The sequence below is a fragment of the Lacerta agilis genome, chromosome 4 (genome assembly GCF_009819535.1).
Source record: "Lacerta agilis isolate rLacAgi1 chromosome 4, rLacAgi1.pri, whole genome shotgun sequence".
Taxonomy (NCBI): Eukaryota; Metazoa; Chordata; class Lepidosauria; order Squamata; family Lacertidae; genus Lacerta; species Lacerta agilis.
In genome coordinates, this window is record NC_046315.1 from 64,422,029 (window position 1) to 64,436,577 (window position 14,549).

The following is a 14,549-nucleotide window of genomic DNA, read 5'->3' on the forward strand; positions in this document are numbered from 1 at the left end:
TACAGAACTTTGTAATGTTCTCTGTGGAATTTGATTTTATGATATTTGGCCCATAACATTTGGCCTTGTAGGATCAGACCAAAGGTCCATCAAGTTCAACTCCACTGTTCCAATCATGACCAGGCAGATGTTTTTGGGAAACACACTAGCTGGGTACAAAATCACCCTTTAGATGTCATGGCAAGGCATCAAGAGACCTATCCTCTATCAATTTGTCCAATCCCCTTTTCAACAAAGAAGAGAATACTGCCAATTGTTTTCTGGGGAATCAGGTGCATATTTCAAAATTTCTGTCCCCCCTTCTTTGGGGCAAGAGAGATGTTGTAAAAAGCTTCCATACCAAAGTTTGTAATAAATTTAGGAAACATTTGTAACTAGTTTATGCCATCTGTCCTGTTCCAGCGAACATGGCCCTTCAACAAAGCCATGTTAATGGTGCATTGTGTGAAGAGGCACTTTCTTTTGCCTGTCTTGAAGTTGCTGCCAAACTACCTCATGTTAATTATGCTCTCCTGAGTTGCATGTGCCAAGAAAAGGTGAGGCTGTAACAGACAGAGAAAAACAGGTCCAATTGACCTGTTTACTCAGCATCCATCTTTATTTGCTTGCACAAACCTTATGTTCTGGTAAGTTCACAGGCAACAAGCAAAATGCATTCATCATGATTTGTTTGCAAGGCATTTTTACATCTACCTGTTAATTATTCATTCATTCCACACTTTTCATGCTTTCCCCCATTGCTTTCCAAACTGTGGCTGCAAACATGCCATACATTTAAAGCACATTGCTGCCCCCAAAGAACCCTGGTAGCTGTAGTTTAGCCCCCCACCCCACCCCAGAGCTACAAATTCCAGTTCACTTAACAAACTACAGTCCCTGGGTTCTTTGAGGAAGATCATGTGCATTAAATGTATGGTCTGTACACAGCCTGCCTGTGTTTAAAAAGAAGTAGGTTTGGGCAACAGACCACTTTCATTCACTTTAATTGTGCAAACCTAAAGTCCCAGTTTGCATTTGAATCCCTCCTGCAAAATACAGAGAATCTGGAGCCACCCAAAGAGAGAAGGAAGAGGATGATGACTGAAACAAAATGGGGTGGTTTTAGGTCCACCTGAAAATTGCTGAGATGGCATTCCATCCCCCATCAACTGCTAGATTGGTCTGAATACACCCCAAGGTAAAATAAAAATTGATGGCCATAGGTGCAATGCTGATTCTTTATGCTGATTATCCATGAAAGATACATTTATGCACCATAAAACACAACTGGGAGATGACATGCTTTTGATTCAACACAAAAATATGCTTACTCTGCTTCAGATAAACTTTCATTCAAGCTCCTGAATTTTACAAATCTGATATGACAGCCTGAAATATTACTTTTGCAGCATGAAAAATTGTCAGGAAAATTATCCATCTGTGCTGCAAATAGCAGCACTCAGCTGCATTGTTGCCTCCAGTAAGATACATCTGATGTCACTCAAGCAAAGAGAAACATCTGATTTTTCTGGGGATTAAACGTGAGAACAGCACTTGGTAAGTAACCACATGTTTGCTGTGTTTGATGGTGCTCTTATCATTCAGGCTTCCTCTTTCTCTAGTCTCATTTCTTCTGTGCTGTGGAGGTTGGCCAATGTGGTGCAGTAGTTAGAGCATTGGACTAGGACCTGGAAGACCCAGGTTCAAATCCCCACTCAGCCATGAAGTTCACTGGCCTCCAGCCTAACCAACTTCACAGGGTTGTTGTAAGGATAAAATGGGAAGGGGGTGAACTGTGTATGCCAACCTGGGGAAAGGGGGAAATATAGATGTAAGGATAAATATAAATAAATATGTATGTGGCTTATTGCTTTTCCTATCCCCAAAGTAAGCTAGTTAGTGCTATGTTTATATTCATTATTACTGCAACAGGAATTGCCCATTAAGTAAAACAGCTAATGATTTAATAAAATCCTCAACAGACAGAAATAAGGTCCAATGATAAAAATGGTATTTGTGCATTTAGGATCAAACTGAAGGCAACCTATGTTTTAAAAATTCAGACACAGGAACAATTGTTACAAATGACTCACACAGCACTTGTACACCTTGCTTAGAAGTCACATTGCTTTTTATGGGGCTTACAGACTGGAAAGTAGTTACAGGATTGCAGTCCCATTGAATTCAATGGTTTTTGCTACGTTATAAGTCAGTATACAACCACGGCCTTAATACGCTAGCAAAGCCATAGCTCTGCCCACTCAGAAGCAGTCCTCAAATTACCAAGGGAGGGCTATAGAAGGTTCAATTCCCTCATTTTAGCTACTGGTTGTAGGGCTACAGGTGACCCATAATTTGCCGAAAATTGGGAAAGTGAAAGGATAGAGCTTTGAGTTTCATTAAAACCTCCCTTAACTTTTGCTGCATAATTTGAGGACTGGTCAGAATGATAAGGAAGTTCATTGGAACCAACAGGAGTGTACTCCCAATGGTACACAGCTGCCATTTTAATCTGCCTATGTCATTAAGACCACTGTACAGACTATAGCAAGAATAACTGGGAGAAAGATGGTGCAATGCATGTGGAGCAGGGTACAGCAGACAGAGGAAAGATGGACCATTCTCAAGTAAGTGTCTGAATAAGACCAGTGTGCCTGTGGCGCAACTTGAAATACTAACCCAAATAGACTTTTGTTTATATGAGTCTGTACATGGCCCTAATTATATCCTGATATAATTGCCTCTGAATTTACAGAGTAATGTCTACATGAGGTTTAGGGGATGAAGAAGATTGAAAGTGGTCAGGTTATGGGCTTCTGTTGCAGAAACTACTGCAGAATTAATTCTGGGGCAGGGAAGGGTGGATTCATGGATGCCTATGGAAAGACAGTGAAAATCCGCTCCTCCTTTTATATGGGTGAAAGCCCTAGAACCCATTGCATTTAAGACAAATTCCATATGACCACAAGAACATGGATTGTATCCGGTGTTAGTTCAACTCAGAGTGGACCCCCTAAAATGAATGGGCATTTCTACCCTAGATCCATTAATTTCAATTGGTCTGCTCTGAGTAAACTCCATTGAATACAACTCAAGAGTTGCAAATATTTCACTAAACAATTAAGCAGACATTGGCACTGGTGGTGATTTAGAACCAACTGTGGCAAGAAAAAGAGGACTTTCAAAACTATGATTTATTTGCCTTGTTAACAGTAAGTGGACTTTCCATCTTCAAGCCTCATTGCAAATATTAAGCTATTAATAACCCAATGAAGCATGCTAAGTAGCATATGAAGATTATGCCGCAACAATCATTTATACAATGTATGCCTCAGCCTTGCTATTTTTGAGGTTCTTTATCATTCCGATTCTCTGTGCGCATCCTGTTTAATTGCATCTCATCAAAGGTTGCTTGTGAGAGCATGTACCAACTTTAACCAGAGCCATCCCAGTATAACACATGTCACTGTGCTTTGCATTTTAAAATGCCTAAATAACTAGGTTGCGCAAGCAAGGATAGGCTACATAAATACCGGGTATATAGGCACATCTGAGTTATTACATTAATATACTCCAAGGTCTAAAGATGCCTTTTTAAAAAAGGCTTCTTTTGACATTTTAAAAATCACGTTTTCTTTCTGCATTTTAATGAAGCTCAGGCACAAAAATGAGAAGTCCTCCTTTTAAGTTTTTGTTTTAAAAAGGGTGGCTCCAATTGATGCTGGTGGGAATCACTGCTGCAGATGGAAGCAGGGGCTCCTGGGCCCTTTTATATTCTCACCAAGACTAGCTTGTTCTGTTGTCCTACTTGATTTCCTCATTTGAAAAGAGAACATTTGATAAGAGGGCAAAATGAAGCAGAGAGATTTCCCCACCACCACCACCACCCTTCTGCGTTTAAACCTCATTACCATATAAAAGAGGAATAACAAAAATAGAATGTGGAAGTTCAAACACCTACCCAGGACACACACACACACACACACACACACACACACACACGTTTACCTGATACTATATAACACCTTTCCATTTTTTGATATCCTCAGAAGCTTGTTGTCTGTGGTAACGTCATGGAAGTTTGCACCCTTCTCATTGGCGAAGAACAAATCCGGCTTCCAAATGGAGTCTAGCATAGATGGATCCAAATCCAAAGAGTCATCAGGGTATTCACTGTAAGCAAGACGGGAGTCGTTCCACTGCTGCCTCAAAAAAATGTTCACTCTGTAGTCCTGCAGAAATGTCAGGCACACCAGTTATTAAATCTCTTGCCTGGATTAGATGTAATTCGGCTTTATTAGACTCCGAGACTAATAGCAATTATATAATTAGCTGAGAGGGCATTATGTTTTCCTTTGACCACAGACACCATAGGGTTGATTCAGACATCATCATCAACATCATCATCATCATCATCATCATTATTTTCAGGTAATAAAATGCTGGCATGGTGATTTTACCTCAGTTTCCTCTGGGAAGCCATTTGTGATGAAATATCAGTCATGGGTTGTGAGGTTCTACAGTTTGATTTCTCTCTGTATGTGACTTTCTGAGGGAAAAGCAAATCTGCTCCACTTCCCAGTAGGGAGGACTTGTGATGGACCACATGGCCACCCACTCTCCTCCAGGGCAGGGGCGGAGTCCCTCGTCACCCAGAGGTCCTGGCCGCATCATAGATCCAGCAACCAATCCGCTGGCTGCAGGGGCCATGGCGGGATCCATTTAAACCAAGGCGCGAGCCAGAGAACTTCCTTCTGGTGTGCTTCCTCAATCTCCCACCTGCCCTCCCTATTTTCAGGCTCTTGACATTGGCATTGCTATGGAACTCGGCTGGTCGCTGTTGAGGGGCCTGGTAGGAATTTTTCCACTTGGCAAATTGGCTTGGGCCACTTGGTTTTCACCTACCTCGTAGCAATCGTCACAACTTTGTAAGGTTTGGCAGTTAGGCATTGGTTGATCTTATGATGGGGGAGGGGAGGTGTGGCCATCACCTACCCCTCCAAGCTAAAGGGATTCCATGAAAGGAATCCGGGGGTGTTGATCTTGTCCAAAGCCTGGGGCTGGGCTATGGCCATGCCATGAATCCGTTGGGAACCCAGGGGGAACTCAAGTTGTTTTGCACTGATGGGGCTCCCCCTACTGGTGGTTGACCCTTACAGGACTCCCAGCATGATGGGCAGGAGTCAGATATAGTTGGGTCAGTTCCAATGCCTAAGCCAATACTGCTCACATTCTGTAACCAATAAAGTTGTGGCCTAAATTTGCCCAATAACCATTAACCTAATATCTGTGTCCTTGCGTCTCATTCATCAATGAGGGGGTGACCTCAGGGTCTCGACACACAACTAATATATAACTTGGATAAATAAATAAATAAATGTCAGGAAGAAGATTAGCTGTGCCTGCAACAGGGAGTGAGTGAAGAACAGGGGTGGAACGGTGGGGAGCACAAAATGGCGGTGGCGAGGAGTTAAAATAGGGCTTTCCTTTCACATTCTGCATAGGAGGGAATCAATTTTTTGTTGGTCTCCCACCTCCCTTGTCAAGGCGGTTGATGAACTGCCCTAAAGCCATGCCTTCTGGAGCTTTCCAGCAGCTGTAGTCAACCTGAGTGGGAGTCATGTCAGGGTGAGACCTATGACAGCAGCTTCTTTGGCTCCCAGCTACATGGACAGAGAATCCAAATAGCTACTTTTCGCATCCCCCAAAACATGCCCAGAGTAATTTTAGCCCCCCTCCTTTAAACAACACACACACACACACACACACACACACACACACACACACCTGCCATATGGCAAGCTGCTTATGAAAGAGATTTGTGATGTGACATGGGGGATTGCTTTTCAATAAAGAAGTCCAAACTGTCTTCGGGGAAATGAAACTGGTTTCACAGCTCTTTAGATTCAAAGCTGTAATGGAGGTGATGTTTTCGGCATTGGTTCGATTTCACCCCAAAGGCTTCTCTGACGAAACTGAGATAGTACAGTCCATGGAATAATCACCAGAATCGATTCCTTATTTCGAAACAACACAGCATCAAGAGTGACATTTTCCGAACCAAAATGATAGGCTCATTTTATAACAACTCCAACTACAACATTAACCATTGTGAGGATTTAGGTCTGGAGTAGCCAATGTGGTGCTTTCCAGATGTTATAGACCACAACTCCCATCATCCCTGCCTATTGGCCAAGCTGGCTGGGGCTCCTAGGGGTTGGAGTCTGGAATTTTTTTTTTGCATGGGCTACTTTGATCAATGCTTTGGCCTGAATGTTACCATTTGGGGATATAACCTCTCATTTTATTTTATTTAGCTTTTATTTACCTAAAGCTGCATGGTTAAGAGTTTTAGATTTTCATCAAGCAGCTCAGTCCAGCTAATTACATGGACTGTTATGTGTTCTTCTAGGTGTCAGGAAAGAAGTTCCTTCTTGATGGCAGTTTACATACACTGTATGCTGCTGCTATAATAGGGCCACTAATCTTTTCAAGCTTCAGCTTGACTAAGTCCCCTTGTTTATTGGCTTGCCTTCATGAATGTGGGCGATAAATGACTTTTTAAATAAAACCACATATATAAGCTCAGTGGCAGAGCATCTGCTTGGCATGCAGAAGCTCCCAGACTCAACTCCTGGTTGAGTGGGGGGAAAGTCTTGGAGAGTTTCTGCCAATCACTGTTGACAATACTGAATTAAACAGATCAATAGCCTGACTCAGTAAAAGGCAACTTTCTATGTTCTGTGTTCATTTATCATTGGAACTTTCTCATCAAAGTGAAAGTCAATAGAAATAGGAAAGCCTTTGAACGCTCCTGAAAATGCTGTCATTCCCTAACCCAAATTTTCTATCACTTTGTATCTATCACTGTACACATGAAGACATTTAGAAACCCTTTCATTGACCAGTGTTCTCATGTTGTTGCAGAGGACGGTGAGGGACAACTAGCATTGAGAATTGTGGCACTCTGAGGGATCTCCTAACAGCTCTTAGTCACCTTTAACAAACCATAGCTCCCATGATTCTTTGGGGGAAACCTTGACTGTTAAAGTGGTATGATACTGCTTTAAGTGCAGATGGGGCCTTAGAATACTGAATGTATACAACGCTTTTAAACAAGAAGTTCTCAAAGTGGTTTGCGTAGTAAGAGACGGCACTGAGTCAGCAGCAGGCCAGTTAAGCAATGGATATGAAAAGTCATGAAAAATGCACAGAAACATGAAAATAAAGTAGGTTCATTTTCACAAACCCTTCAGTACAAGATGGCAACTTTCACCTCATATCAAACCCCGTGCAAATTATAATGCTGCATTTGAAACTAGCAGAAAACTGCTCTGCAAATAAACAAGATTTCAGGTTGCAATCCTAGGCAACCTTAACATGAAATAAGCTCCTCTGGAGAAAGTGGGGCTCGCAGTGTCGACTCAGGATTAAGTCCCACTGAATCAACTCACAGTTAAGTGAGGTTAGAACTGTAGCCTATATAAACTCGCATAAGGATGTGTTGTTAGAATTATAAAAGGGACACACTAGAAGTTGTTGAACTACAACACCCATTACATTATCTCTGACCACTGGCCATGCTGGCTGGAGACGATGGGAGTTGTAGTCCAAGAATATCTGGAGGGCACTCTGTTCCCCTTCTGCTAAGATGAAAGGCATTTTTTGACACTAAAAGTATGTAGCTTTGGGCTCCAGCTCAACTGTGGATTCAGTGACTTGTTTGCCTAGAGATGAATGAAAGTACTCTTTCATTGTCATTACATGGTATTGGCTCTACCTTGCTTTCTCCTTCCCTTCCTCCTAGCCTGACATTAGGCATTGAAATCTCTGGAAACATTTCTGTTAATTTTAATAGCAATGAGGAATACAGTATAAAATATGAACACCATTAAGGTTCATTTTGTGGTGGTTGTGAGGTTCCTTCTTTGCAGGGGCGGGGGAGAGGCAGCTTTAACATTCAATGTATTAAAATCAATAGCCCCAGGATTTCCTTTTTAATTAACTGCCACCAATGCAGCACTTTTTACAAATGTGATAACATAAATCTGACTGTTGTTGCACTTGTGTGGAATTCTAACTAAGATCACTCCCTAACTCGTGGAGAGAGGGGCAAACAGTTGCAATCCAAACTCAGAATGTGCTTTTTCATTTATGAAACTACACAGATACAACTATTATGCTTTGAGGTAAAGAAGGATTTAAAATCCCCAGCAGTTAATAGGAGCAGCCCGAGGGCAGAGCAGTGCTGTGCAGCCTGCCTGCCAACCAACAATGGCATCACCACCTCTTATCTGGCTAGCAGAGGCAAGACCAGGACTGTATGGGCACACAGTTGACCTGGCAACGGCTTCCAAACATGTTGATCAGATGCAATATTGACCTCTTCATTATTTATTTCTATTCTGCTCACCCAAGCACCACATGGCCCAGGAGTCTCTAATTACAATACAAATAATAACACTAACAATCCTAATAATGATGTAAAAAAAAAAAACACCCTACAAAATCTCAAGCCTGCAATTAAAAACAAACAAACAAACAAACCATTTAAACCAGCAACAGAAAAAAGCAGTAGCCAGAAAACTAAAACTTTGCTTAAAGCAGCAAATCACTAGCATTAAAAAAAAAACAGTGCAGCGGGGAATCTAAGGATTAAATTGCACCCAACCAGAGAAGCTCTTTCCTCCTTTCCTAAAAAGTGATTTGGGAATCCTGAAAGTGGAGTAAATGTAACCTGGCCTAACAAAATAGAAAAGGGTATGTGGTTTTGCCACTATCATAGTTCTGCAAGTGGAAAGAAAGTCTACGCCAGCCAAGATTCCCCATTTCATGCAGCTATTAAGAATGCAGGAGCCCTGAACTTCATGGGCACCTGGTTAGGCTATTGTTCAAAAATTCTTCTATTTTAGAAGAATCCCCTTGAAATCGAAAGGAACGTCCACCATAAATGGTTTGAGGATTATGGCCTAAATATATTTGATGGGATAGCTTTCAGCTGCAATGTTAAATCTGAGTTCATAATCTTGAAGATTAATCTTCAAGAGAGATTTAAAATGATGCTAATATATTGATCGGTATAAAACCCACTAAATTGAGCTGTATCTATTTCTATGCAGCAGCATTAACAAAGGGCTGTAGCTCTGCTTGTGCAATGGACTTCAATTTATGCAACAGAACTACTTTTCTCTCTCCTGCCTCCTCCAGCCCCTCCAGTTCTTAAATTTTGGGAGGCCCTAATGGGGGCAATAAGAGTTGAGAAAAAGAAAGTCCTGGTGTGCAAACAGAGTTGAAGAAAACTCCAAGACACAAGGGCATTTCACAGGTTATTGTCACGAAAGTCAAGCAGCAGAATTGTTTAATTCTACTGTTTAATTAATGTCTAATCAACACACCAGACAAATTATGACACCAGCTAATTTAAAGGGGATAAGGGAAACTCCTCACCAATGGGAAAACATCAATGTATTATATTCAAGCTTCATGTAGACACAACCTTTTTCAATAAGTATAAAATGTATATTCATCATTTTGGTATTTCAGGAAATGCTTTCTCTTGACACTGTGTAGCACCATTTCATCTTAATACTTGTCAGTTTAATTTGTTTTGGCTTCTTGCCTTACTTTTTTTTTTTTTAAACCCCATAACATTAAAAAAACACAAAATGTTGAGCACACTTTGGCTTCTTGCCTTGCTGTCACAGGCAGGAAGCAAAGCAAGGATGAAAACGTAACAAACAAGTAAACAAATGTGTTTTTTTTTATAAAAAAATATTACACCAATTCAAAACGCGATAGCACATTATCAAGCCCAAATTTTTGAAACGTTATTGCAGTTGCTGTCACGATAGGAAGAGTTTGGGGTTTTTTTGTTTTTAAAATTGTGGCTGTTTGATGTGCTGTAAGTTTCTCAAGTTATGCTGTAGGACAGGAAAAGGGAGATTCTGGAAAGAACATTTGTCTTGCCAGAAATCATATTTAGGAGGGGGGTGGAATTGAAACATCTTAAACAATAACAAACCCAAAATATAATCTGCACACAATGAACAGTTTTGCACACATTTTCCATTATCAGTACAAGTTATCACAAATATCCAGTCATACTAAAACTATTGCAAAATGTTGACCTGAGATTTCTCAGTTTATTTCTATAAAACTCAGAACCAGGATTAAGAAAATCTTACCTGAGACTTCACTCTAAGAGTCTCAGCCTTTTGCAGCCAACCAGTGGAAGTAAGGCAATTGAAGTACCATTTACTCCTCAGAAAACCAATGATATTTAGATTTACAGTACTCTTCCAGTGATTGAGAGTTTTATTTGTCTATTAGCCCAGGTTATGGAAAACACAAAATTCCCCTTTCAAAATGTGTTTGTGTATTACAGGATTCTCAGTCCTGCCTTTGGCTGGACTTGAAGCATATTAAATAATCATTGACTTTGTTATCAGATATTTGCAGGTACCTCTTCCTGCCTCTGTATTCAGTTTACTTCATATTGGCCATTTTGGTTTTCTGGGCCATGGAAGGTTTTTGTTTTTAAAAAATATTATTATTAACCTGCAGTCCATTGTGTGCCTTCCTAGACTGTTGAGAAACCAAATTTTCCCATTTTATGTCCAACCTGTCAACAGTGTTTTGTGAGGACACAATAACTTCTTGGAGCCTCATGAAATTCATGATTTTATATTACTACAAGAATGAAATACTGCCTAGCACATCATCAAGTTTATAAAGCAAAGCAGATGAGCAGTAGTTGATGTTTGCCTTTGGGACCATTTTATAGACACATTTCAAAGCTACTCATTGAAGATATGGCAGCTTTAAGAAAGTCAATATCAGACATTGGAACAGCACTGAATCGAGCAGAACTCCTTCGATGCTGTCTGCAGGTATTATGATTAAAGCAAACATGGCAGCCAAACATCTTTGTTTGAATCTACTTCACTATTCAAGCCTTTTGTTGTTGCTGCTGCTAGCAGAAATGCGGTAATGAACACTGAAAAGACACACATTAACATACCTTATAGACAGAAAAATGCAATGAGGGGATTTAATCAAAGCAATGGAGGAGTCTGATTAATGCCATCAGCATTAGGTCGTGCAAATATTGTCATTGAATGCCATCTTGTAAAGTCAGTGACATGCAGGATTTTGACTGCTTAATATTGCTGCTATTCTCTGCCTGCATTAAGGTCAGCACAAGGTTTTAGGATAAAGCTAGAAAGCCCCTATGGCTATGTTGACAGAGCCTTTTTTGCAGACTTACCACTTTTAGAAGGGCATGAGGCAAGATTTTGAAGGACCTAATTGGAATTATGTATAGTTCTGATCTGAATAAGATTGAACTTCATCTTATTTTTCTGGTGGGAGAGACAAAAGAATGTAAGTTATAGATGAGTTTTGTTTCATGTTTGCTTTAGTGTGTTGCAGCAAAACCTGCTATGGCTATAGAACCTTATGTTAAAGTGTATGTATTGTAAGTGACTGTCAGGTATCTTAGGTCTTGTTGTGACCCAGACCCACCAGGCTAGATGCTCTTCAGATTTTGACCCTAAGCAAAGGCTGTCTGTCCTGTGCATCCCACAATCCCCAAAACTACTGGACCTGTTGAACTCCTCCATGACCTCTTTTTAAAACATTTATAACCCCCCATTAATAGCCTAACTATGAAAAGCAAGGAGGATATGCTAGAAGGGGCACTTCAGACAAGGGATGAGTGAATTTGTCAAGTTTGGCTTCTGTCCATTTCTCATTTTAATAATTTTAAATTAACTACTCCACATATCCAAATCAGTTTGCAAATCTTCTTGAAAATTCATCAGTATTTTTCCCAACTATCTCCTAACGTACATATTTTTGCATGCACTTTTCGCCTATCACAGACTTTTTTTTTGCAAAGCCTGTTTTCTCTAATGCTGTATTTATATTTTCCCAGATACAGTGTATTTCTGTACATTAATATGCTTTTAAACATAAGTTTAATATATGCATTTTTATGCACACTTTACCCTAGTGTCTGCATTTTTGTACTCATTAATTTGCTGGAGAACTGCACTGCAAAATTTAGAGATGTGCAGCCTTTGAAGGATGGCTGTGCTGAGATTTGTGTATCGCTTTGGAATGTGTAGATGAGGTAAGGAATGTGTAGATGAGGTAAAGGGACCCCTGGCCATCAGGTCCAATCGCAGACGACTCTGGGGTTGCGGCACTCATCTCGCTCTGTAGGCCGAGGGAGCCGGCGTTTGTCCACAGACAGCTTCCGGGTCATGTGGCCAGCATGACAAAGCCACTTCTGGCAAACCAGAGCAGCGCACGGAAACATCGTTTACCTTCCCACTGGAGCGGTCCCTATTTATCTATTTGCACTTTGACGTGCTTTCAAACTGCTAGGTGGGTAGGAGCTGGGACCGAGCAACGGGAGCTCACCCCGTGGCAGGGATTCGAACTGCCGACCTTCTGATCAGCAAGCCCTAGACTCTGTGGTTTAACCCACAGCGCCACCTGGGTCCCTGTAGATGAGGTAGATTTGTCTTTAAATGTGAACTGAATTGACCCTACCACCTCAGCACTACAGTTGTATGAATCCTAAATGGAGAGGGCAGAAACACCATTCAAGGCCCTTCAACAGCACCAGTATGAAGTCTCAGGTGCAATTTAATTCCCTGCAGTTCTGCTTGAGTTGGGAGGATTGATGTGGCATTGCTTAGAGGGGAGAGTGGGCTTCCTTAAATGCTGAACATTTTCAGGTCAGTGCCTGTTTCTCCTAAGACATATAATGCCTTAAATGGCTCAGGACTGCAATAGCTCAAGGCATGCCTCTTCCCATATGTACCAACCTGGACCCTGCAATTATTATTGGGGCCCTTCTTTGTGTGTCTCCTCCATGAGAGGTGGCAGCACAAGAGTGGGCCATTTCTGCAGTGCCTCCCCATTTGTAGGATGCCCTCCTCAGAGAGACTCACATGGCACCTTTATTGCGTATCTTTAGGCACCGGGAAAAAATGTTTCTCTGTGGACTTTTCAATCTGTTTGTGGGAGAGGGACTTATGGATGTGTACTTATGTGTGTTACGTATTTTGTGTACCTATATTGTATTTTTGTGCTGTGAATGTCCCTGTGATCTTTGGATAAAGGACGGTATACAAATTCAATAAATAATAAAATTATTATTATCACTACTACTACTACTACTACTACTACTACTACAGTTTTAGACTTCCCATTTGGGAATTCTCCATACAGTGCAGAATCTGAGTACCCAGGTAAAGGTAAAAAGGTAAAGTAAGGTAGAGGACCCCTGTATGGTTAAGTCGAGTCAAAGGCGACTATGGGATTGCGGTGTTCATCTTGCTTTCACGCCGAGGGAGCCAGCATTTGTCCACAGACAGCTTTCCAGGTCATGTGGCCAGCATGACTAAACCGCTTCTGGTGCAATGGAACACCATGAAGAAAACCAGATTGCATGGAAACGCTGTTTACCTTCCCGCAGCAGCAGTACCTATTTATCTACTTGGCACTGGTGTGCTTTTGAACTGCTAGGTTGGCAGAAGCTGGGACAGAGCATCAGGAGCTCACCCCATCGTGCGGATTCAAACTGTTGACCTTCCAATTGGCAAGCCCAAGAGGCTCAGTGGTTTACGCCACCCCCGTCCCATGCAGTTCCCAGGAACCTGTACTTGGAGACTTCCTTCTGGAACTCTGTTACACATGCTCTTAAGTGTTTCCACTTCAAGGCCTCAAAGCCTCCGAGCCAGCACAGGACAGGTCTTGAACAAGAGGCCACTGTTGTCCAGCCCTGCAACCATACCAGGTCAGAAGGCCACAATTATTCTGGACAGGTGAAAAACAACTTCAGCACATGCCCAAAGGAAAGAAAGTGTCTACTGTGTTCCCTGTGACTATCCACTCAGCAACACTTCCACAGCGTTGGCTGCAGCAACTTCTTGCCTCTCAGCACCAGAAAGGCCTGCACCTCTCTACTGCCATCTCATGGCGACCAGTGGTTCTCCTCGTGAACTGCCACATTTCTTTCCCCTGCCACGTTGACCACCAGCTGGTTGTAGGCTTTCAAATGCATGCAGGTGGCCACAGGGGAGCATGCAGGCAATCAGATGCCAAATCTGCTTTTTTTCAGACTGCAGAAGCTGCAAAATTACAAAGGCACCTTTGATCTATGCTTACTTGACACTGCTTCATCTTTTTACATCTGGGACCTTTGTATTTTAATACTTATGTAAGAAAATAACTTGCCCTGTTAACAATTTTACAAAAAAAAGATTGTAACCAGGCATAATTTAAAATTACGTTTAATTCAGCCAAGCCGTATAGCCATTTCCCTGTTTTTCATTTTTATACTTTAAAAATATATATTTTATACACTTGGATATTTCAGCAAATAACTTTCAGTTCATTTGGGCAGGGAAATGTGAAAATGGCCCTCTGAAACTGGGAATGATGTTAATGGAAGTGGGCTTCAGTGTGGTGCTGGGGCAGCCATATTTGAACTGGCTTTAAAATAAAAAAGCAAAGACTGAATTGTATTCAATTCCATTTTACTCAGAGTCAACCCA

General features: G+C 41.4%; 1 protein-coding gene across 7 annotated transcripts in view; it reads right to left on the reverse strand.

The window, feature by feature from the left end:
- The window catches only part of GLRA2 (glycine receptor alpha 2), a 120,952-nt gene that overhangs the window by 70,909 nt on the left and 35,494 nt on the right, over nt 1–14,549 (reverse strand). For all 7 annotated transcript variants that reach the window (XM_033147384.1, XM_033147387.1, XM_033147383.1 and 4 more), the window contains one exon: nt 3,988–4,211. In XM_033147384.1, the coding sequence (XP_033003275.1) occupies nt 3,988–4,211 (224 nt within the window). The remainder of the gene's footprint in view (nt 1–3,987; nt 4,212–14,549) is intronic.